This window comes from Carica papaya, chromosome 4 (genome assembly GCF_054855325.1).
Source record: "Carica papaya isolate Zhongbai chromosome 4, ASM5485532v1, whole genome shotgun sequence".
Taxonomy (NCBI): domain Eukaryota; kingdom Viridiplantae; phylum Streptophyta; class Magnoliopsida; order Brassicales; family Caricaceae; genus Carica; species Carica papaya.
In genome coordinates, this window is record NC_142312.1 from 26,270,103 (window position 1) to 26,295,312 (window position 25,210).

The window sequence follows — 25,210 nt, forward strand, 5'->3', positions numbered from 1 at the left end:
AAAAAAGGTAAAAAAACTTCATTCCTGCTCGGAATTCAATTTTGAGTCTCCCTATGACCATATCGAAGCAAAAGAGTCGATGGGTGAGCCGAAAATTGCAGGTAAAGCTTGTCTAAGTCGCTGCAGCCAAAACCCAAAACCCTATTTGATGACTCCCTTTCTATTTTTCGTTTCGCGTGATTTTTTGTCACCGTGTTCACCGTTATTTTATGGTGTAGGTTAACCGAATGAGAACTCTAGCCACGAAGGAGAACCGGTAGAGCTGCCACACCCAAAGACCTTTTGCCAGTAGGGTTTTAGTTTTTTACCTTTTTCAGCCAACTAAGGCTTTTAGCCCGTTTTTTCGCAGGTTTATGCATAAAACCGATCAAAACTAGCCAAAACCGGGCAGGCTTAGGTGAATCGCCATTGTGGGCAATGGAGCCGGCGCCAGAACACAGCGGTGCCACTGTACCAAAACCTTAAAATTTGTCAAAAAGATTTTAAAACACATATTTTAGTTTTTTAGAGTATTTTTAGATACTTGACGGGTGTTTTAAATTTCGCAGAAAAAATTCAGGAAATTCGGGGACTGTCAAGAGGCGCAGTAGATAGTACGGTATTTCGAACATAGATCCAGTGTAAGAATCCCTCACTCTTTTCCTTGTTACGAAAAATTGAGACTTAATAATCAATAATGTTGTATTTTGTAAAAATTAAAGAACCCTAAAGTTAATTATAGGTCATTAGTGAAACCGAAACCGGTTAGTGCATATTCATCTTAGTTTATTATTTATTTTCTCTTATACTGCTTAAAATACTTATTATTATGTTGTGTGTGTTAAATTGCTAGTTTATGTTGCTTTCTTAGTTATTTGGTTTATCTAACTGCATAACCCTAATTATTGGTTCGTTTGCAACGAGTGTTTCAATTATATTGTCTTGACTTACATACCGTCTTTTTGCATAACTTATTGTTGATTGGTAAATAGGTAAATATAAGATATTGATATGTAATTGGGAATTGATTGATAATGTGAATCTATGTATGAAAGTTTATTGGGTATCTTGGGAAATGGTGAACGGACCTCGTACATAGAAAAAATTCTACCATGAATGTTATCTCAGTCGGACAGGACTAGAAAGTCTAATACCAGAAGGGTTTGAGATATATGGTTCACTCTCATATCGGACGGGGTATCAATGCGATGGTATATTTGACGCTCATTACCGGACGGGATATTGGGACAGTTGATTGATTAACAAAATTGGATATTGGGTTCATGCATAGGGGAGATATCTCTATGAATCCCTAGAGGTACCGGTAAGCAGGTAAAAAGGAAAGTTGCTATTGTTGCTCACTTGCATATGAAATTATAATGTTATTTGAGTTATTGTCCTTATAGGTTGATTTTGAAAACTCGTAATGGTAAGTATGAAATAAATAATTTTATAATAAATGAATTTATTTAAGAAAACAAATGACTCCATTAGTTGTGTTATAATTTGTACCAACATTCGATTTTCTGTGTTATACATTAATATGATATTCTTACTGAGCTAGTGGAGTTTATCTTCTTACTTAACCATTTCAGATCAAGAAAATTAATATCCAGATCATGAACAGTAGGATGGTTGCGAGTAAAGATTACCTCCTAAAACCTATCAAAGTTGCTAGTAGAGGTTAATTCCATAAGATTTTAGCTTCATTTCTATTTCTATTATTTTAATTTTTTTAATGATATTTTTGTAATTTTATTAGACATTCCAAATTAGTGTGTAAAGAATATAAATTTTAATTATTATTTACTTTCGCTATTTTAATATATATTCATTTTCTTAAAATTTCAGACTTTTCTATTTGTGTGTGCATATAGGTGTATATATAAATAGACAAAATATGAAATATCAATAGGTGGAAAATATATCGAAATACACACATGATATTGGCAATATATATATATATATATATGTGGTGTAAAATATATTGCCCAAGAGAATCTAATTAAAGAGTTTGAAAGTTAGTTAGTAGACAAAAAGAAAGAAAAATGTTTTGGGTATTGAATTATTGAATTGAACCATACGTATTTCTGTAGTTTGTGTCACATGGAGTTATCCATAAAGGCAGAAAACATGTGGTTTTACCAGAAAGTCCAGTCTGAAATTCCCTTTGCACCATATAATGATACGTCGCTGTTTTGTGATATTCAAATTCTACTTTTACATACCTTCACAGTCTCATCTCTTCCGGGCATTCATATATATATATATATATATATATATATATAACATACATGTATATGCACCTCCCAAGTTTATAAACTTAAATTAAATTAATGAAATCTTAATTTATGTATGAAATGAACTTGAGATTATAATATAATTTTCATGACAACAAGAGATTTCGCTTTTGACTCTGAAACTTTTTGACCCAACGACAAGAAGTTGTGATTTTGATTATATTCACGCATTCTAATATTAAGCAGGCCATGTGGGTAATACTTTAAATTGCACCAAAATTACCGCTAGCCTTCTTGGATCACAATCATACATACATATATATATATATGTATATGAACCTTCAAGAGCACCAGAACACCTGCAAATTAAACCAGATCCCAACATCATTATGGATCACAGGAATGTGCAATTATAGCATATATATACTTATAATAATACCTTAAACATATAAACTAAGCTCAACCCTGCTATATATGTTTTCAATATAACATATATATTATATTTTTTTTCCTAAAAAATATTTTTAATATCACAAATTAATAATATAGCTGACATATAATTCAAAACTCGAATCCATATTTTATAAATAACAGAAATAAATCATTTGACTATAAAAAATTATTAATAAACAAAGAGAGTATTAAATATAAAGATATTGAGTACAAAAAGTTAAATATTTATGTCAATTATTTGAGTTTCAATTATTATATAGAAAGATAATTACATGTAATTTTTTAAAGTTTGAACAAAATTATAATTAATTTCATATATATATATATATAAGTTGTTTGAAATTATATACCTAATTCTACATAAACACTTATTTGAAATTATGCTATATATATACATATAAATAATCATGAAAGTTGTGTCCCAAAAAGGAAAAAAAGGAAGAAAGAAATAAAATGGAATGATGATTATCTCTTTCATAATTACATGCATGCATGCACACATGCATGCACATTATATATTATATATGTGCGTATGTGTATATGCATAAAATTACCAATTAATTTAATTAATGAAAAGAGAAATGAGTTATAATTGCAAGGTAATTCATACCTAATGGAAACAGAAAATGCGTCTCATGTAACTCTTCTTAGCCTTGTTGAGTTTAGAGAGCATTTGTTCGTCGGAGCAGATCATATTACCCGGCGAATCCAAGAAAGCCGTTCGTCGTACTGGCGGAGACCATAAACCACTCTTCTCGTAATCAAAATCGAACTGCGACGCATCGAAGAATTTCCCGAGCAGCCTCTCCGACACCGATTTCGACACAACTTGAACGCTCGGGCTCCTCAACGACGTCGTTGTCGAATTACTCATCGGCGATGATGTCACCGATGACGAATATTCTTCAGTCGGCGACACTACCAAGTCCGGCTGCAGATTGGAGATCATCGTTTAATTTCTTATAAGGTTTAGATAATATGTGGTGGATTCTGGATACTGTGCGGTTCTGGTTTGGTGTTTGGGTGTAGAAGAAGAAAGGAATTAATGTCGTTTCGGGGAGAAGAAAGTGGAAGCGGACTGTTTGGTCAATCAGATGAGAGAGTTTATTTCGTGCATTGCTGGTCCATCCTGGTTAATCATGGGTCCCAGGTTGATCAACGTGAGTTTCATGATTATCAGGTTTTTTTGTGGGTTTAGTGATGATGATTTTGAATTTTGAATTGGGCTTTTGAAAGGATACGGGGGTGTTCGGAAGTGATAAGGTGGGTCTCCGGTGCATGGGGATTCATGATCACGATCATGATCATCAATCAGACCGTGGAAAAGATAAGGGGGTGGGGTCCAATTCTTTTTCTTTCTTTAAGGAATCATTTGTGTTGAATGAACGAAATTAGGGAACGTTATGATTGAAACTTTTTGTGGGGTTTAATTTGCAAATATTATAAAAGTTTGGGTACAACTGAAAAATTTATGATGTAAGCTTTTGGTTTTGGGTTAAGAGAGAGTCCAATTCTCATTTGGGCTAGTCCATACACTGCATTTACTCATCTCATAGTTTTAAGACTCCGGCCCAAATACCATTTTCGTACTTTATAAAAATCGAATCTCTAATTTTTAGCTCGCAAAAATAAAAAAATATTATCTGAGTCAAAAATCAGGTAATAACATTATGTTTGATATAAATTTGTTGTATTTTGATTTAAATTTTACATTTATTATTTTATAAGTAATTTTTTTATATGTTAAATATTTAATACATAATTAAATTAATTATTCATATCTTACATTTCACAATAATAAATTTATACTCTCATGAGTTAAATAGTAAATAATAAAAACACGTAATAAATGTGATTTAGAATAATTTAATTGTTATTTAATTTTATATCTTCGACACATTGTATCTTAAAATGAATTCAATATAAATATTTATGTAGTTAAACTATATTTGAATTAATTAAATTAAAAGTATTGCTATTACGAGGATTAATAAATAAATTACACACATAATTTATCCAAACATATTGTAACAAGTAAAAATACGTGGGTAATAAAATAGAAACTTTTAAATTTTTAAGGAGAAGGAATCGTAAACTTTATGTACGAATTTATGTTTTTATTTATCTTTTAAAAATAGAAATATATATTTATAAATATTTTTAAAAATTAAGAATTCTTCTTTTAATTTATGATTTTTAAAGTAGGGATAATGATAAATTATAAATTTTATTTATTTGAAAACAAAAGTGATTAAAAAGGACAGCTCAGTGTAAAACGGTGAAGGTCTCTCACCGGAACCTTTTCCTTTTCACACTTCTTCTGGCGCTTTTTCAAAAATCACTCTCACGCTTCCCACTTCACTTCACGCTCTTCTCAAGCACCTGCAACTTTTTTTTTCCTCTCTCTCTCTCTAAAATGGCAGGGTACAGAGCTGAAGATGACTACGACTACCTCTTCAAGGTAGTGTTGATTGGGGACTCGGGTGTTGGTAAGTCGAATCTGCTCTCCAGGTTCACTAAGAATGAGTTCAACCTCGAGTCCAAGTCCACCATTGGCGTTGAGTTCGCTACTCGCACTCTCAACGTTGACGGCAAAGTCATAAAGGCTCAGATCTGGGATACTGCTGGCCAAGAAAGGTCCCTTCTATTTTCTACTGTACCTTTTACTTGTCTCGCTGCTTTTTTTTTTTTTTTTTTAAATCTTCTTTCAAGTTTTGATGCTTTGCTTCTGTAATATGGTTGTTTGATTGCCATTTGCTAGATCAACTTTTATTTTCTGAGCCTGTTTATATTTGGTTTTGTTTGGAGTTTGATTGTGGATCTTGTTGAGTTTGCCGGGTGAGTTTACTCTGTGGGTACTAGACTATTAGTAGATCCAATTTTTTGTTTTTTGTTGTTTCTTGCTCTTGTCTTTGCAAGACTATTGCACTTGGATTTATATGAAGCCAGATCTTTTGGTTAGGGCGGGGTGGGGGGAGGCGAAGGGGACTAAAGGCCTAATCTTTGAAACATAGGTGCAGCTGGGAAAAAAAATGAGAATACCTACAACAGACAATTAAAGCAGAAGCTTAGGAAACAAAGCTATTGTTTCTCAATTTGCTATGCTGTTCTATATTTTGACAACTTCTGTGACAAAAAAAAAAACAAATTTTATGTCTCTCTATTATTGTTTTGCACTGTTGGATAGAAGTTTCGAAATTTCACTGTGTTGTGTTTTTTTATTTTTTTTACTGCTGCATTTTTCAACAAGGTTTTTTTTGTGGTTCTACCCTGAATATTGTGTTATATGCATGCGGCAAGTAACGGAAATAGAATGTTAATATTAGTTTACTTGTTAGGATCTTGGGTCGTGAGACGCTCTGTTTTTCAGGACACATATTTGAGAATTGTATGGAAAAGTTATGAATTTGCAACTTTTACTTGTTGGGAGTTATTTTGTTTTGGCTCTGTTTATGATTTTCCTAAGTACTAAATTGCTTAATATCTTATCCTTGAAGTACACCATTGAAGTTATTTTCGAAAGGTACAACTTTGTGTTGGAATTGTCTTATGCTTCTGTTCTGTACTTATAGCAATTGAAGGCATTTGATAATCATTTTGTTCAAAGTATTCCATAAATGCCCATTTCACATCAAAGCTGTGATCCAAATGGAAGCATTGAATGCAAATTTAATTGTGGATTTGGCATAACTCTAGATTAGATGAGGGAACTCTAGTAGGACCGCGACTCCAACTACTATCTGAGTAGATCCATGCTTAGATTTGACCAATTGACAATTTTGCGTCTAAATTCTTGAATATCCATCCATCTTTGCCTCAATACAGTCTTATGGAGGCATGTTTTGGTCCTCCTTCCGATAGATGTTGAGGTTTGTGCTTCTGGATATGAAATGAACAAATTGTAATGCAGAATGACTTTCTTTATAGTGATATCCATTTTAATTTTCAAGGAGGGTTTATTGCTAATAAATCACTTGATTTCCTTCTATGTTTTATCAGACCTTTACCTCTCCTGATTTGTAAATAAAGTTGATACTAAAATCCGTGGTTGGAATTATAAATAACTCTGCAATACGATTACCTAAATCAACATGAGATGTTCCATACCCTTCTGAAATTTGAAGTTCTACATGACGATGAGTGTGCTTAGATGCATGTTTCAAATAATATTTCACTTGTCTTGTCAGATTATCTTTACTTAGCAATTAATACATGTTCTTTAACATCTGAATGACATGTCTGTATGCCTGACTAGGTGGAATTATGCAACCCAGATGACCACTACTGTGCTTACTGTCGATAAAGTATTAGATAGTGAAATATGAGAAACTGATTTTGATGTCCATTAAAAGTGAGCCTATTATAAGCTTTCAGTAGTCCTGCAAAGAGCTCTATGACTCTTCTTCTGTAGGCTTTTGGGCTTGCACCGCCTATGCAGGGTTTATGGTGCAAATCCTCACTATTGGAACTAGGCTTGTTCTGGTCAATTTCCATGGTGTGCCCTTTCTTGCAAACCATTAACCTGGAAACGGGAGAAAAAATACCAGAGAAACTATAGCATTCGGAGGTTTGTGTTTTCTGGCATGTTAATGCTAACTTGTTTCGTAATAGGAAGTCTTCTCGCGAGGACCTTGATAATATGTTGGATTCTGCCTGTTGAATTGCTTTCATGAATCACTTTATAATAGAAGAAATGTTGAGAAGTACTTGCATAAGTTATAGATAAGAGCTCACATCATACTTTTGTCTAATGACCTTAGATTCTGCAATGCTGTGATAACACATATCAAATACTCAACTTTATTGCTCTCTTCCTTCACAGATACCGGGCCATCACCAGTGCTTATTACCGTGGAGCAGCAGGAGCACTGCTTGTGTATGATGTTACCCGTCATTCAACATTTGAAAATGTTGAGAGATGGCTAAAAGAATTGAAAAACCACACGGATCCTAGCATTGTTGTGATGCTTGTTGGAAACAAATCAGATCTTCGTCATCTTGTTGCAGTGACAACAGAAGATGGGAAGTCTTTTGCCGAAAGAGAGTCACTCTACTTCATGGAAACTTCAGCACTGGAGGCGACAAATGTGGAAAATGCATTTGCTGAAGTTCTAACTCAGATTTACCATACTGTGAGTCGGAAAGCAGTTGAAGTAGGAGAAAATGGAGGATCATCTGTCCCTGCAAAGGGAGAGACAATAGATGTCAAAAATGATGTGTCGGCCCTGAAGAAAATTGGCTGCTGCTCAACCTAAAGGCATCGGGAAACAAATTAAACAAATTCGTAGTTTCCATATCTATAAGTTGAGTTTTATTGTAATATTGCAGGGATACAAGCTAGAGAAGTGAAATTTTCTTAGTTCATTGAACTTACTGTATCAAACCATGAATGCTTTAAATTCTTTACAATGGAGTTATGTGAGAAAATTCATAACCCTAATTGCCTAGAAACACAAAAGGCAACTCAAGTTGGATTTTCAGGTCCCATTCTCCATTTGGAAACTTAGAGTAGCAGAAAGAGAGATTCTTTTTCCCTCTTACTACAGTAGGTTAGAAACAAGTACTCATTATAAAGTAATTTTAAAATAAAATGAGGGGTATGATTAGGACTTGAGTTCGAGAATTTGGATTTGGAGATTGAGGTTTGGATTTGAATTTGGGATTTGGATTCAGATTCAAAATTGGGTATTTGGATTCAGATTTGAATTTGGGAATTTGGATTCGGGTTTGCAGTTGAGGATTGGGGTTCAAATAATTAAATCTATAACAAAGAACAACTACATTTAAAAAATATGCTTTAAATAATTTATAAAAATTAACCCAAAACTCTTTGCGGTTTGAAGTAGCTTATGGGCCAAAAGCCCACAAGAAATCGAAAATTAAAAAAAAAAAAAAAAATCGAACTCCCGCTCATTTCCACTCACTCGGTCACTGACTCACTCGTCGACTTTTTCCGTCGCTCAGAAGCGGAAAACCCTTTTCATTCAAAACGCAGGAAAACCAGACAGAGAAAACCACTTCCTCGGCAAACAAACTCACCAGGATTACGCTGGTTATTTTCTGCTTTTGGTTCATAGTCTCTCAAGTCTCAGCTCTCAATTAAAAAGAAGAGGAAGTTAAAAAATGAGAGAAGAGGAGGTAGAGAGGCTCCGTGGCGTGGTGAGAGACTGTGTAAGCAAGCATCTGTACTCTTCGGCAATATTCTTCGCCGACAAGGTCGCGGCGCTGACCAATGATCCGGCTGACATCTACATGCAGGCGCAGGCTCTCTTCCTTGGCCGCCACTACCGCCGTGCTTTCCACCTACTCAATGCCTCGAAAATCGTGCTCCGAGACCTCCGTTTTCGCTATCTCGCCGCCAAGTGCCTCGTAATTAATCTTCCTTTCCAACTCTCCCTCAATCTGCTTTATTAATGTCATTTATTTTATGAGCTATCTGTTTCCTTTATTTTTTATTTGTAATGTAATTGGGGCTTTCGGGTTTAGGGTTTTTGGTGATTGTGAACTTTTCTTTGTGTGCATCACCAGGAAGAGTTGAAGGAATGGGATCAGTGTATGTTGATGCTTGGTGAGGCTAAGGTTGATGAGAATGGGAATGTATATGATACAAAAGATGGCAATGTCATGTACTTGGACAAAGATGGGGAGGATCGAGAGATCAATGTAAGCTTATTTATTAGTTTATTACATTTTAGCAAGTTTCTACAGGTGCATTTGTTTATAACTACTTTCTTTAGTTTGGTCTTCAAAATACAATCTTATAATCGTCCTAATTGACTACCCTAATGAATTTTTCAAAGATTTATAAGGCAATTAACGTTAGCTTTTTGAGATACTTTTAGGAACAGAGGTGAAAAAAGATGTAAGCTAACAAGGTAATTATGTAACTACGTGTAAATACAATCCTTATGATATACCTTTTAGGCTATATTTGGTTCCTACTCTACATTGGCACCAGTAGCCAGAGTGAGTTGTTGTATTTGATCACATATATAAGTACATATTCATGTTTTATTTACAATTGAACCACCTTAATTCCATCCTTGAATTCTTTGTAAATAATTTTATGATTCCTACTTGGCTAACTAAGGGTCATAAATCTACATAATTTTTAACAGATAAAGATAAACTTTACTCGACTGGTCCTAAAACAAGATTAGAATACTATCCCTGTTCCAATCTTGTTCTATTTCTAATGCATTCTTATCTCTGTTTTCTAGGATTGGCACTTTTAATATCCTTAGTGTAGCAAATAGTTGGAATCAACGGTGTCTTTAGTGTGTGCACCTTCAATTCTCTTTCCTGATAAATAGTAATACAAGGAGTGCATGACTGTTTCCTCTTGCCTAAACAAGCATCTTATTGATATTGAACCGAACACATGTGTGAAATGTCTTAAACACTAGGAGCCTAGAAGTATGGAATTTGATAAAAGGAAACAAGTTGACCTCGTCCCTTCCTATGCAGAAGGGTGTCTGGTTCCTTTTATAAGCTGGCCAACAAGAACTTATAAGCTCTCTAACAATTTTTTAAATTTTTTACATGTTTGGCAAACATCAAATACCTCATAAGTTCTAGGCTTCTCAAGTGTTTTACACATGTAAGCTCATGTGACAGCTTTATGGAAAGATTTACAAGTGTTTTACACATGAGAAAAAGAAGAATTACCAAGTCAAAGGGTGAAAACTGTTCTCATTGGCTTCTTCAGAACAAGTATAATTTCTTTTTCTTTTATTTGTCATATGCAATTGTTAGTTTTCTTTCTGTTCAGTTTTATCGGGTGGCTTATTTCAGTTTTATTTTCAGCTTAATATAACTGTAGAAGAACTGCTTAGTGGCTGTCAATTTGATAATTGATGATAGAAACTCTTTGGAGTTCAGAAATGGATAAGTAGAACTTGTTCAACAAAGTCACTTATTATTATTATTATTTTTCTAAAATCTGGGATCTTAGGATTGTATCTAAGGAGTACTAAGTTCTGTCACAATAGGAAAGAGAAAAAGGAAAGTTGCAAAAAACTTTAATCCTGTTTTAAATTATCTATTTCTAGACCCATAATCTGATCCTTAAGTAGGGAACCTTACATATTTTTTCCTGAAATTGATATGGTACTGGGTGTTGTTCTGGTAAAATGGACTGCTTTCTTTTAGGTTAGGCTAGTTCTATTCATTTCGTAATAAGCAATTCATATGCTGTCTTTGGACCTGGAAAGCACTTGGCTTCCTAGTTTTTGTTAATCACATGGAATCATTATCCTTAATATAGCTGGGAAAGAGAGAAAAAGGAAGACATGCATCTGTAGTTAGCCCAGATAAAGGTTCAAAGATGTTACCTTTTGCTTAAAGGTTGGAACAATATGACTTTTTTACTTTGTGACAGATTTCTTCTGCAATATGCTTTCTACGAGGCAAAGCATGTGAAGCTCTGCAAAATCGTGCCTTGGCTCGACAATGGTTAGTATATGCCAATTTTTTCTTAATGATAGTTTCTAACTATTCTTCTTATTCATGTAATGCTACTTACTCACTCTAGAGGAAATGAATTATATTTGTTTCTTTAAGTTGTTTTAAGGCATTGAACTTTGTATTACATTAAAAATTTTTGAATGCTCTTAGTGATCTACATGATTGTTTTGATTTCAGGTACAAAGCTGCTATCAAAGCTGATCCATTGTGTTATGAGGTATTGGCCTCTTGTTGTTGTGTTTGTTGTCATTGTCCTTATGTTCATTGTGCATATAATAACTAAGGCTGTAGACTCTTTAGATCTCTATCCTTGACTCCCTATAAAAGGATAACTTCCATTATTCAAAATTTTTGGTAACTATTTTGGCATTTTCAGTTTCCCATGAAACTCAACGTTCATTCTTTTCTGAAGACTAGAACTTCTAGTTAGTAGTTGTGCTAATTTCTAGGCAACATATGGTAAATTAATTCCTCAATGTAGGACATGATTTACATTTTATTAAAAAATATTCATAGTCATATTGCCTTTGTTTCTCAGGCTTTAGAGTGCCTTATTGAGAATCACATGCTTACAAGTGAGGAAGGTATGAGCTCTCACAAACTATTTTTGTCTGAGCTTTATTACAAATATCTACATATGATGTTGATTAAAAATTTATTTTCAATGTTAAATAGTCAGAATGGATTCACGAAGTCATTCTTGATTTGCTATTTTGAAAAAATTCTAAGCTCTATTATTTTTCACCTTCATTCATCCACATACTTCATTTAAGCTTGCTTCTGACTTGCACAAATAAGCAGTCTGCCTGAATCTAAAGTCTTCTTTCTTCTTCATTTCAGAAACAAATCTACTATCATCATTGCAATTTGGTCCAGAAGATGGATGGCTCTCTTCTTTCTATTCATGTTTAGTTAAGAAGGTATGCATGGATGGCACTTGAAATCTATTATTCCAAATGTGAGATTTTGAAGATATTCCATATTGCTTATTTGGGAATTCATTTGTTTCGGTGACAGTTCATATAAATTTCAACCTCTTATTGCATACTATATATAATATAATAATAACCAGCTCCTTTTCTTTTTATTTTTATACAGTTTGATAAAGAAAATGTTGTAGAAACTAAATTCAGGGAGCTTGAAAAAGAAAGCTGTAGCAGTAGTTCATCCCTGATCTGTACTTTAAAAAACAACACTGATATTTTGGCCTGCAAAGCAGAGTACTATCATCAGTGTGGCGAATATCAAAAGTGCTTTGAGTTAACTTCTGTGTAAGTTGAAAACTAAATTTTATACAAAAACATAGCTACACTTTATGATCAGTACTTTATCTGTCTGGATTTTTATGTTTTTCTTTTGCAGACTGCTTGAAAAAGATCCTTTCCATCTGAAAAGCACCTTAGTACATTTAACAGCAGCTATGGAGCTTGGCCATTCAAATGAGCTCTATCTTATGGCATGCAATTTGGTGAAGGATTATCCTCAAAAGTGAGAATAAACACGAGTCTGATGTTTACTCTCATAGACCTTGATAACATGCATGTCATACATTCTTTCTTCTGATTCTTTTATGTTGAAGATAATGCATAGATCGAATTTTAGTTTAAGCTTTGTTTATAATCAATCAGTCGTAGTTGTAAGGAAGAAATGGTTTCAACATAAAGTGATCATCAACAATAATGACTGATATATCAAGTTTAATTTATGGGAACTTATGTTCCTGAAACATTGTTTTTGGAGATGCACTTTTTGATATTTGCATTTAGAATTTACTTATTAGGACATCTGATCTGTAGGGCTTTATCATGGTTTGCTGTTGGTTGTTACTACTATTGTATCAAGAAGTATGATCAAGCACGCCGTTATTTCAGGTAAACATTTCGAAGTCCTGAAGGTGCTGAAGCTTCCTTTTGCATCTATTTTCCTTCAAAATGTGTTTATTTATTTATTTTATACTAGTTTCTTCAAATAAATATTTATTGTATATTATTAGGTGGTTGAGTTTAGTTAATCAGGAATTCTTTACAAACCAATTATGGATGTAATTTTTATTCTGTGCTCCTTCAATGAAACATTATGTTTATTTGATAGGCTTGATTTGGCATTAACATGATATTATTTTTTTGTTTAACTTTTATTTCTACACCAGCAAAGCTACTAGCCTAGATGGAGCATTTGCACCTGCTTTGATAGGTTATGGAAATGCTTTTGCCGCTCGTGACGAGGGTGATCAGGCAATGTCAGCTTATCGTACCGCTGCTCGGTTAATTCCTGGGTAATTTGTATTATTGTTATTCTATTTTATTTATTTAATCTTCCTGCAAAGTGATCACAATATAGGAACATGATGGTACTTTTCTTCTGTATTTGTAACTTCTTACTGGATATTTTTTCCCGTTTCTTTCTTTTTGGTTGTGAATTTCTTTATCTATACCTCCTTGATTTGATTATGTTGCTGGACTTTTCAATCTACTTACTTCCCATCCACCTTTATTTTTCCCCATGGTTTAAGATGTTGTAGGCGTCTGCTTGTGTCGATGCTCTGAATTCCTATATAATTTTGTCTTAATCTCTTTGTCAAAGTTAGCAAAGTGTTGTGATTAATTTCATAGATGTGGTACTGATCTCCTAGTATTTCGACTCTTTATATAAAGTATAGTTGAAAGTCTTATTATTTATGAATTGTCCTTTTACAGGTGTCTTGATGTTCTCTTATTCCAGGTGCCATTTACCAACTTTGTACATTGGGATGGAGTACATGCGAACTCACAGCTTTAAGCTTGCTGAGCAGGTGACACATTATATCTGAAATCGATATAATTTTTCATTTGTGGCTCTAATTTCTGGGGGGAGAGAAAATTCATTGTTGTTAGTTACTTTCACTTAAAACCAGATCTATCTTCTGGGCTGATCTTTCCTGTGTTGTTATAATTTGTTGTTTACATTTGATGTTTAGAGATGTAGAATAATCTTTTTGGTCTTCTTAGTGACACATAGAATTAGGCGTGTGAAAATCTTAAGGTTCTGTGTGCAGAATCTTCGAATATTTTGATTTGGGAACCCACTTTACTCTCTTGTATCTCAATTACTAGATTGTCATTCTGAATTGCATGATGAATTTTTGATAACAAGTTTTCTGGGTATGTTAGTTATAACAAACACATGAAGGTTGGGTCAAGCAATAAGTTTGGGTCGGTCTTGGTTTTTGTGTCCCGGTCCCTAGTTTGGGAGCTAGTGATCATAATGGCTTATTGACCAGGAATTTCCTAGTTTGTGCTATTTTTATTTCTTCAGAGACCAGCCATTTCAACCTTAAATTGATGGAAATGTCACAATATAAACATTTTGACTGAAAATTCAGTAATACCTTAACTAAAAACAAAAATTTCCATTATATTATAGAGTCTTTGCCTGGGTGTGGATCCTTGATCTCTGCTTGATTCCCAATCTCTAGTATCTGCTTGGTCCTAGATTTGGGTCTTTGTTGGTCAGCGCTGTCTGAAAAATCACAAGTGCAACTGTTGTGCCTCCAATTTTTCCTGTCACTTCTGCTTCCTTTCTAGTCACTTGCATCAGCACCCTAGAAAATGATAATACCTTATGAATGGAAGTTGCACCATCACATTGAGATGCATGGAAGGAGACAAGTTACAGCACTGTTTTCCAATGATTTTCTCTTTGGCCCGGAATAAAGAGGCGATTGTGGCAGATTCTGTCTCATTCCCAAGGGATAATGAGGTTGGACTGTGGACCTAGCAAGGAGCCTCAGTGATTGGGAGGTAAATGAGAATGCCAGTTTAACCCAATGTCTCTCGATGGGAATGGTTTTATGAAGTTGCGGGTGAACCCGGTATGGAAATTTAGCTTGAGGGAGACCTTTTTGGTCAAATCCTTCTATTCCCATTTGGCCACAAACTGAAGGACCTTAGAAAAGCTCACATGGAAGCTAATATGGAAAATCAAAGCATCTTCTAGGTTGCCTTCTTTGTGTGGGAAGTGATGAGAAGTTGCATACTTGCTGTAGACAACTTGATCAAGAGTAGGAAGATCATCATGAGTGGTTGTCTCTTTTGTAAGAGAGCTGCAGATTTGGTCAATTGCATCCTTCCTTCATTTCCTGTTTCCTACTGGCTTTTGGTTTTGGCTAATAATTTTATGGGGGTAAACTGGCCATGACAGGTTTGATGAAAGAGGAGTATGGGCTTGGATCGGCATCCATGGGGATAAAAGATATAACAAGACTTTTAGGCATTATCCTGCTAATCACACTATGGGTTTTATCAGAAGAAAGAAATAGAAGAGTCTTCAAGGGCATCGGATGGGCTTTTCTACTTTTGTACATGGATTGGCTCCCCTTTGGTGTCCATATTAATATCACACTTTACACTTTTTATTTTTTAAAAAATAGAAGGCATCAAATAGTCTTTTGATAGGAGTAAGAATACTTGGTTCTAGACTGTCTTTTGATAAAGGATCGTCATCTTTACACCAGTGAGGATTAAAGGGACTTGATTTATATGTTGATAGACATGAGTTTTGTTATACGGGTTCCACTCTCTTGGTGCTCGTTAATTTTTTTTTTTGAAGTAAAAGAAGTTGTATTAAGAGATTGGTACCAAGAGGGTACCACCCAATTACACAGCATTTACATGTCTATCAAATGATGTAGCACCATTCCAAATTCGTCTACATCAGAAACATCATGACCGAACAATAGAAAATCAAAAGTTTGTATCCATCTATCCATAATACAATTGAAATATTTTTCAATTCCCTCGAAAGCTCTTGAGTTTCTCTCTTCCATACTACCATAAAACCGATAATGGAATAATCATAAAATTATTTCTCTTTTTGCACAAACCCGTCTATGCCCATATTTCAGGTTTCACGGAGTCTGCAATTGGTCAATTTATTCCGAAGAGTCCATAAATCATTGTATATAATTTGTAAGTCAGTGGAAACCCTAGCAGTAAGTGATTACATGATTCCTCATTAGCTTTGTACATGAAACAACGATTAAGCAAGCATCTGCCCCTCCTCATTAACATATCAACGGTTAATATACCTTCTCTACAAGCTTCCCATGCGAAAAAACCCATTCTTCGCTGTACTTTCGTCTTCCATATTTGCCTATGTGGAAAATCTGTCCCCTTTATCCTTGTATCTGCTTCGAGTTGTTGGTAAAACAATTTTACAGTAAATACCCCACTTTTTTCTGGCATCCATTGTTTAAAATCCTCATGTTGACCCATTTTTGCTTGAGAGACCGTAATGATTAATTGTTGAAACTCATCTATCTCTCGATCATTCAAATTTCTTTTAACTTGCACATCCCAGAATTTGTATTCCCCATCCCCAAAATATGCCTGCTTAACTTTGGTGTCCCTTTTTTGCATGATCTCATATATTCTTGGGAATCTGTCTTTTAATTTAATGTCTCCATCCCATTCATCTTCCCAGAAGCTTATTTTATCACCTTTTCCGATACAACATTTTGTGCATGCTAAAAATTCCTGGCAGCCCACTAGAATTTTCATCCACAGACTTCTGCTATGGTTTCCACCTACCAGTCTCCCGCCAATTCCTCTTCTTCTATTACCCCACTCTTGGTGCTCGTTAATACTACACTCTTATTTTCAAAAAATCACTTTGACCTCACGAGCCGGACATGACCCATGAATGGAGGCCTCTCCATTTTGACACTCATCATGGCTCTCCAAGAATTTCTACTTATATTTTTTGTTTGGAAGGCACTGGAAACCAGATTCAAACCTTGTGAGCTGGTCCACTACATTTTCTTTAACTGCCCGCACAACAAAGGAACTCATTTCATACATTCTTAGCTACAGCTGGAAATTGCACAGCTACTCTAGAGGAAACTGAACATGCCTAAAACAGAATTGAAATACAAAACTGAACAAACTTCTCTAATAGAGTCTTGATCCATTACGTTTTGCTGACATATTTGGAGCTGAATGACTCAATTTGATATCTCCAAAATTCAGGACATTACATAGTCTTCAAATGGATGTTTCTGCAATGACTTGTTTGGTGACTGATCTTGAAATGTTACAAGATTAGCGTATGTTATGATTTCCTTTCTGGAGGGAGGGGGAAATGGAATTTGAATTTGAGATCTCAGTTCATTGTTTATTTTCAGTTTATTTTGTAAAGAATCATGATCCATTCTGGAAAATGAAGTCTAGTCTCATTCTAAAATGTATGTCATATTTGCATAGGAGCATAACAAAAATATATTTGTCTTTTTGTCTATTGATAAATAAGATTTTTTTTTCATCCCATATTACTGATTTATTAATTTCACATTTGACTCACAATTCAACTAAGGGAAAAGTACAGATTTATCTCATGTGCTTTAATCTTATTCCAGTTCAAACCATATATATATATATATATATATATATATATTTGTAACAGTTCACTAAATGTGCTTTAGTTTTTTGTTACTTTACATAAAAACATTAGGTTTTTAGAGGATATTAGCACGTGTTTGGTCTTATAATCAATTAACATGTGGAAATTGAAGGCAAAATAAACCCAAACTAGGAGGAAAAACAAAAGAAAGATTACAAGAGAATAGCCTAAAAGTTAGTAATCTAATGTGAAATGGTAAAAAACTAAATCACAGGATATTAAACTTAATAGAAGAAACCACAAGCTTTGAATTGGAATAAGGTTACATCACAGGGAGGGGAATTGTATCGACCTTTTGTGTTGAAAATTTCCCTTAAACTAGTTCAACCTTTTGTTTTGAATTTGTGGTGATGGGTTTCTCTATTTACTTAGCTCAGTAAAAGGTACGAAATTACTTAGGTTGAATTGGAAAGAGAATTAGTGAACAATATCTTCATTCAGTCTTTCTCATATTTTTATTGTGTTTATGTTCCATAACGTTAACTTTTTTAACCAAATGTATCAGTGTTTTTTTGGTAGTTCCTGTGATGTTTTTCTTCCTGGATTCTGTGTTGTCTCTAGAAACAGCTCAGTGTGGGTATTAGGCATACCATTTTCACTATCTTAATAATATTGAATAATCTCAGTGCTGATAATTATTCAGTATTTTGATCCGGTTGTTTTTTCAGTTTTTCATGCAGGCGAAAACTATCTGCCCTTCGGACCCCCTTGTTTATAATGAACTTGGAGTTGTTGCATATAATATGAAAGAGTAAGGAAATTTTCGCTCATTGCACTATCTGAATCATTCCTTAATTGTACTCTTGAGAGGCTGATCTATTAACTTCATAAATAATGAAATTGGTGCATGTTATGAAATATAAGAAGTAAGGCCTTGTTCAATACTTAGTAAGTTCTATTTGTGCTCCAAAATTTTACAATTGGCACTTCCTTCTCTCTTGTAAAATGAGTCATATCAAAATGGATCGTCCTTGATACTTTGGACCAAAATTTTCGACACTTGATTTCAGGTATGATAAAGCTGTGCGGTGGTTTGAGATGACATTAGCTCACATCCCCTGCCCTTTAAGTGAAACGTGGGAACCAACTGTGGTCAATCTTGCTCATTCATACAGGAAGCTAAAGTATGTTCTGTTTTGTGTGCTAATTTGTGTGCTGTTGGGAAGTGTCTTTGTATGGAAAGTAGGGTAAATTACATACTATTAATATAGCCTGCATAACCTTTATAAGGTTTCCTTGTATGATTGCTAGGGACTTGTAGATATTGGTCCCTGATATTGAATAAAATACACAACAATTCATTCTTCTGCATGATATCAGAGCACTAGATTGAAAAAACCCAAAACTCTTTCACAAGCCATAATTGGCCTTCATTGTCAAAATAGAAAAAAAAAATACCTAAAGAGGTAAGGCTAGCCTTCATAGTTGGCCGCCCTAGATTAGTCACCAGTGATAACTGCCGGCCACTAGCAGCAGTCAAACTAGCTTTCATCGCCGATGCCAAAATCCCCCAACTGGCCTTCAGTCTCGCGCATTTCTGTCCAAGCGCATCTCTACCATTTGTCTGTGTTGTCCAGCCCTCCCTGTTGCTCCTGGCTGCCACACCACCTAGTTGAACACCTGCCCTCTGCTGCACCAGCCTCTGCCCCACCAGTTGCATAGCTTTCTGCAACAGTGCTTGAATCTATCTAGCTAGTCACCATCAGTCCGGTAAGCCCTAAAATGTCTTGAAGAATGTTGGATGTTACGTTTCAATTTATAGACACCAACTTCCTAATGAGAAACTTGTTACAAAATAGCAGTCAATTTCAACCAATTCAGGTTGCCTATCGCTTCAATAGCAAGGATTATCTGAGTTGGTCACAATTAATTTGAGCCACTCTCAAGGGTCGAGGAAAGCTTAGCCACCTCTTAGAAACTTGACCAAAGTTAGGAGATCCAACTATTTATGCTTGGGATGAGGAAAATTATATGATTATGGTTTGGCTCTGGAATTCTATGACACCAGAGATCAGTAAGCCAATTATGTGCCTGCCCACAACAAATGATATTTGGGATTCAATCCAGGAGATTCATTCTAAATGGAAAGATGCAGCACAGATGTATGATTTGACTGTTAAAACTTGTACAACTAAATAAGGTAACAAGACAGTGACTGAGTATTCAAACCTTTTGAAAGACATATGGCCGGAGCTTGATTAGTATCATAGTATCACTATAGAAAGTAGTAAAGACACAACCGCTTTGAAGAAATTTGTTGAAAAGGATAGAGTTTACCATGGCAGAGCTCAATGAGAAATATGATTAGGTAAGAGTTTAGATTCTGGAAAATAAGAGATAGCTCCTCTCAATGGAATAATATCTTTAATCAACAGAGAGGAAAGTAAAAGGGTAGTTATGCTTGAATCCTGCACAGTTGAAGGTTCCACCATGGTAAGTAAAAATTCCAAAACTCAACAATTAGAGAAGGAACCAAATTGCAGTAAGGCAATTAGAGCTCAAAGAGAAATATGATCAGGTAAGAGTCTAGATTCTGGAGAAATAAGAGATAGCGCCTCTCAATGGAGTAATATCTTTAATCAGCAGAGAGGAAAGTAAAAGGGTAGTTATGCTTGAATCCTGCACAATTGAAGGTTCCACCATGGTAAGTAAAAATTTCAAACCTCGACAATTAGAGAAGGAACCAAATCATAGTGAGACCTCCACTGCTAATGGAGACAACAGGTAAACGCTCTGGTGTACCTTTTACAACAAACCAAGGCACAGCAAGGAAAAATGTTGAAAGCTCCATGAGAAGCCGACCACATCTTATAAGGATTAGGGATACAAGAAAAATCATGGACAAACATATGTAGCTCAGGAGGAAAAGAACATAGAGACTTGTGATTTCAAGACATAAATCTGGTGATTACGAATGTGATTTGAGCAACTTGAAAAACCTAAAGGTACAGGTTTCATAGCACATTCAGAAATATTTCCTATTTTTCATGATTTAGATGCCGCAAACAAATTCTTGATATTTCATGGATAGTGGACTCAAGAGCTATTGACCATATGATAAACTCTCCTAAATTGTTTGAGACTTACGCTCCATGTTCCAGCAATAGGAGTGTGTCACTGCTTATGGTTCATTAACCATAGTAGCAAAAATTGACATTATAAGACTTGACGCCTACCTCACTCTTTGGGATGTTCATGAATCCAAATTGTGTACAAAGTTTATATTAGTAAACGAATTATTTCGTGATTTAATTGCAAAGTGATCTTTTCTCATTCCCTTTGTGAATTTCAAGATTTGAATTCGGGGACGATGATTGGATGTGTACTTAGGATGGGTTATGCTTCTTGGATACACATGATGTACCAAACACCATTCTCTCTACCACTACATTAGACAAGCTATGGTTGTATCATAAGAGATTAGGGCACCATTCTTTCTTCATTCTTAGGGTCATTTTCCCTCTTTATTTTCTAATTATAGTAACAAAAATTTACACTGCAATTTATGTGAACTAGTAAAACACTAGTGTAACTTCTATTCCTAGTAATAAAAGAAGTTATTTTTCCTTTCAGTTAATTCATAGTGATGCTTGGGGTCCCGCTAATATTCTTTCTGATGCACAGTGGTTTATTTTCTTTATTGATGACTATACTTGGCTTATTTGGATTTTTCTATTGAAATCTAAAATTGAACTCAGTCATAATATTACCCAGTTTCATCATGATTAAAATCCAATTTGGGGTGACAATTAAATGTTTTAGAACTAATAATGTTTGATATTACTTTAACCAAATGTTAATCACCTTATTTCAGAAAGAAGGAATTATTCATGAGTTTTCCTGTGTATATATTCTACAACAAAATAGAGTCTCAAAACGGAGAAACAACCATTTGCTTACTAGCCCATGTGCCTTCTTATTTTAAAATTATGTACCTAAATAGTACTGGAGGGAAGTTGTGTTTAATTGCCACATATCTTGTCAATCGGTTTCTATTTAGAGTACTAGAATTCTGAAGTCCAATGGAAGCTACTTTCTTTCCAGAAGTACGCATCACCAATAGCCTTATACCTTGTGTCTTTGGGTGTATTCCTTATGTTCACATACATCAGCCACAGAGAGAAACTTAACCTTAGGGCAATCAGGTGTCTTTGCATGGGATTCCTCAACTTGAAAAAGATATTAAGTGTTACTACCCATCCACCAGGAAATTCTATGTGTTAGCTGCTGTGACTTTTTTTAAGACCAAGTCATTGTTTAACCAACCTTATCTTCAGAGGGAGGCTACACTAAAAGATAAGGGAGACTCAGGAGCTCATTTTCTGACATTCCTCCCCTGTCCTCATACACTTTGCCATCAGACAATTTGCCTTCATTATTTAAGCCCATCACTTTACCAGAAAATTAGAATCCATGAAATGAACTGAAACCCTCTCAAGACCCTCACAAGATAAGCCTGATCCTCAACATGTAGAGGACTAACATTTTGTCTAGGTGTATTCAAGAAGAAAAAGCTCTGATTACTTTTTGAAATAAGTTCAAGAATCCGAATCGGATTCTGGAAGTGAGATAAACACTGAGAATCACTATTTTTCTGATACTGATTTACCTATCGTACTTAGATAAGCCTGACCTGCAGTCTATACAGGACCCATATTTTGTTTAGGTGAATTGAAGGAAGGAAACTCCAATTATGTTTGAAAACAGGTTCAAGAATCTTAACTGATTGCTAGAAGTGAGATAAACTATGAGAATCACTGTCTTTTTTGTACTGATTTACCTATTGTACTCAGAAAAATGACTAAGGAATGCACAAAATATCCACTCTATCCAATTTCAACTTTTATATCATTTGAAAACTATTCCCAAACTCACAAAAACTTTCTTATGAGCCTGAACATGGTATCGTTCCAAAACATTTATCTGATGCTTTAACCAGGGAGGAATGAGAAAATGTTATAGATGTTTTTTTTTTGAGATAAAAAATGAAAATGTTATAGATGTTAAAATATAGGTATTTAAGAAAAATCAGACTTGAGAGGTGGTGGATCTATTAAGGGAAAAAGACCTATAGGATGCAGATGGGTAGTCATTATCAAATATAAGTTTGATGGAACTTAAGAGATATAATGCAAGATTAGTTGTTAAAAGATATACGCAGACTTATGGAATTAACTATTAAGAGAACTTTGCATCTGTTGCAAAGGTGAAGTATGGTACATATCCTACTATCTTGAGTTGCTAGCTTTAATTGGTACTTGCATAAGTTCAATATGAAGAATACCTTTCTATATGAGGAATTGGAAGAGAAAATTTGGATGGGGATCCTCCCCCCCCCCCCCCTCTCCTCGCGATGGCATGCAAGCTCAAAAAGACACTGTATGGACTTAAACAATCTCCCTAGGTATGATTTGGAAGATTTGCTAAGAGTAATGCTATCCATGGGCTACAAACAAAGTTGAGATCAGACCTTGTTCATCAAGCATACAGAGGTAGGAAAAGTCACAGCCTTACTGAAAATATAAAGAGGAGAAGATCCTCAAGCAATGACTACCCAAGGAATTTGAATGTATCATATGTTATTGGGAAAGTTAATATATTTGTCATGTAAAAGACTAGACGTTTTATATGCATTGAGTGTAGTGAGTCAATTTATGCACAAGCTTAGAAGTGCATTTGCAAGCTGTCTATAGAATACTCCTCTACTTGAAAGGTACTTCAGAAAGGGAATTGTGTTCGAGAGAAATAATAGACTGCTCCTTTTTTGGAGGAAGCCTAATGACTTGGAGAAGTAAAAAGCAAAATGTAGTATCCCAATCCGAGCCAAAGTTTAGGTTATGATCCAAGGGGTGCTTGAGCTCCTACCACAGTATCTTGTGGTTGTTGCTTTATAGGAATTACATCCTCTGTAGTGTTGCTTGCTGATTTCCATTTTCTGTATTAAGTATTATTATCCATAGAATAAAATATTTTGCTCTTTTTATATGTGCCGTTGGTTTTTGTAGATTCTTATTTGGGTGTGTTATGAACTTATTAAATTGATAGTAATATCCTATACAACTAATCATGTGAGATTTCTGTATTAGGCTGTACAGGGAAGCAATTTCTTGTTATGAGAAAGCACTTGCATTATCAAATAGAAGCTTGAGTACGTATGCTGGTCTTGCATACACATATCATTTGCAGGTATATCAAACTCTCTTTCATATAGTTTTGCTTTTGACTAAGCAATTTTTGAGTTTGGCCAGAGGAAGAATATGTTGCCGTTTGAGGTCCATGTTGAATGTGCCCCATCTTTTCATATTAGAGATGACTTGTTAATTAAAAGATCCTAATTAGAACATCCAAAGTAGCATTGATTTGGTTTCCGCTTTCTATGTAAAAGAATAGTCTCTTGTAGTTAACCTTGTATGACAAGTATTTCCTTGATATCTTCATACATGATGGTTTTACATAACAATTTATTCATTAACTGGTTCCGTAAGAAAGGGGGTGCCACCTGCTTTATGTGTGGAACTAAATTGGGTCCTTATGAAGGATTAAGGAGATTATCTCACTTGGGGTTATAAGACATTGTTGTTTATCACTTCATAACCGTGTATGTGGCATAGAAGTACGCTGCTAAAGTTCACATAACAGGCTCATGACAAATTTTTAATGCTGGTTCTTGAGGATTGCCAAAGTTCACATACTCTCCTTTCCCCTCCTCTGAGTGTAAGATCACATGCACTTAAAAGCTCAAGTTCACATTTGCCTTTTTCACCATTTTGCAGGATCACTTCACTGCTGCAATTACATATTATCATAAGGTGAGTGCGTTAGAATTTGCCTGCAGTCCCTTTGTTTTAGCATTGATGAACCTCCAGTCTTTGACTGGCATAACAAACATTGAGTATTTATATGATTTTCTGTGTTGTGAGAAAAAAAATTTATTTTGTGGATCAGTTGATTTTCAGTTTGTCATGCGTTTTTTTTCTTTAAAAAATAAATAATGTGGTTCCATTACTTTTTTCTTTTTGGGTTTTTCCTGAGCAGGCATTATGGCTGAAACCAGATGATCAGTTTTGCACTGAAATGTTAAGTGTGGCTCTCATGGATGAATGCCGGCGTGGGATAGATCCAAAAATTGAGTTTCACTAAAAGTTTCTGATGCTGATAATATTCTTTGCATTCATCTTGTAATGTAATTGTAATATCATGTTTATCATCGCGTTAAAAGGTTGGTTCTATCTAATTTTTGTTTTCCTCTATGAAGATGGAGAAATTGGGCGTAATTAGTGTATATTTATCTGTCATTCCAAAATTTCCTACTGTTCTTTTTTCCTTTTACTATTTATAAATTGAAAAAGAAAAGTCTTGAAGCTACTTTGTGTCACTGTCTTCTTTCCTGCTATTTCAGATATCTGAACTAGGGATGCATAGTCTGGAATTGTATAACTAGCTCCAGAAGCAAAATTTGTACCGTGCTGAATGCCAACTACCTCGGTAATTGTATTTCATTTCAAATTGAATTGAATAATAGATTTATTTATGGACGAATTTGTTTACATTTTGAGATAACTTGGGTTTAAAATATTGTCAAAATTATTTTGGAATGAAATTTGTGGGTTAAAATAGTTCTACAGGTTCAAATAAAA

General features: G+C 34.6%; 2 protein-coding genes and 1 long non-coding RNA gene across 4 annotated transcripts; 2 read left to right on the forward strand and 1 right to left on the reverse strand.

The window, feature by feature from the left end:
• Positions 1-2,293: 2,293 nt before the first annotated feature.
• Positions 2,294-3,853, reverse strand: LOC148266498 (uncharacterized). The gene is made up of 2 exons (XR_015818610.1): positions 3,283-3,853; positions 2,294-2,578 (listed from the first exon to the last, which is right to left on the reverse strand). It is a non-coding gene; the product is annotated as an uncharacterized LOC148266498 (long non-coding RNA).
• Positions 3,854-4,942: 1,089 nt separating this feature from the next.
• On the forward strand, positions 4,943-8,112 carry RABA1B (RAB GTPase homolog A1B). The gene is made up of 2 exons (XM_022039351.2): positions 4,943-5,309; positions 7,495-8,112. The coding sequence occupies exons 1-2, from the start codon at positions 5,089-5,091 to the stop codon at positions 7,925-7,927; spliced, it is 654 nt and encodes a 217-aa protein (XP_021895043.1). The 5' UTR covers positions 4,943-5,088; the 3' UTR covers positions 7,928-8,112.
• A 473-nt stretch (positions 8,113-8,585) lies between these two features.
• On the forward strand, positions 8,586-25,120 carry APC6 (anaphase promoting complex 6). Of its 2 annotated transcripts, XR_015818611.1 has the most exons (17): positions 8,586-9,041; positions 9,201-9,335; positions 11,053-11,126; positions 11,316-11,355; positions 11,677-11,722; positions 11,979-12,058; positions 12,237-12,409; positions 12,501-12,626; positions 12,935-13,009; positions 13,288-13,413; positions 13,860-13,929; positions 18,242-18,324; positions 18,584-18,697; positions 23,660-23,759; positions 24,347-24,382; positions 24,609-24,792; positions 24,973-25,120. XR_015818611.1 is itself a non-coding variant. In XM_088218508.1 (16 exons), exons 1-16 carry the CDS (start codon positions 8,796-8,798, stop codon positions 24,711-24,713), a joined length of 1,629 nt encoding a protein of 542 aa, XP_088074634.1. In that variant the 5' UTR covers positions 8,586-8,795; the 3' UTR covers positions 24,714-24,938. The 2 variants fall into 2 exon arrangements, 1 of the variants encoding a protein (XP_088074634.1); XM_088218508.1 differs by lacking the exon at positions 24,973-25,120 and having other exon boundaries at positions 24,609-24,938.
• The last annotated feature ends 90 nt before the right edge of the window (positions 25,121-25,210 follow it).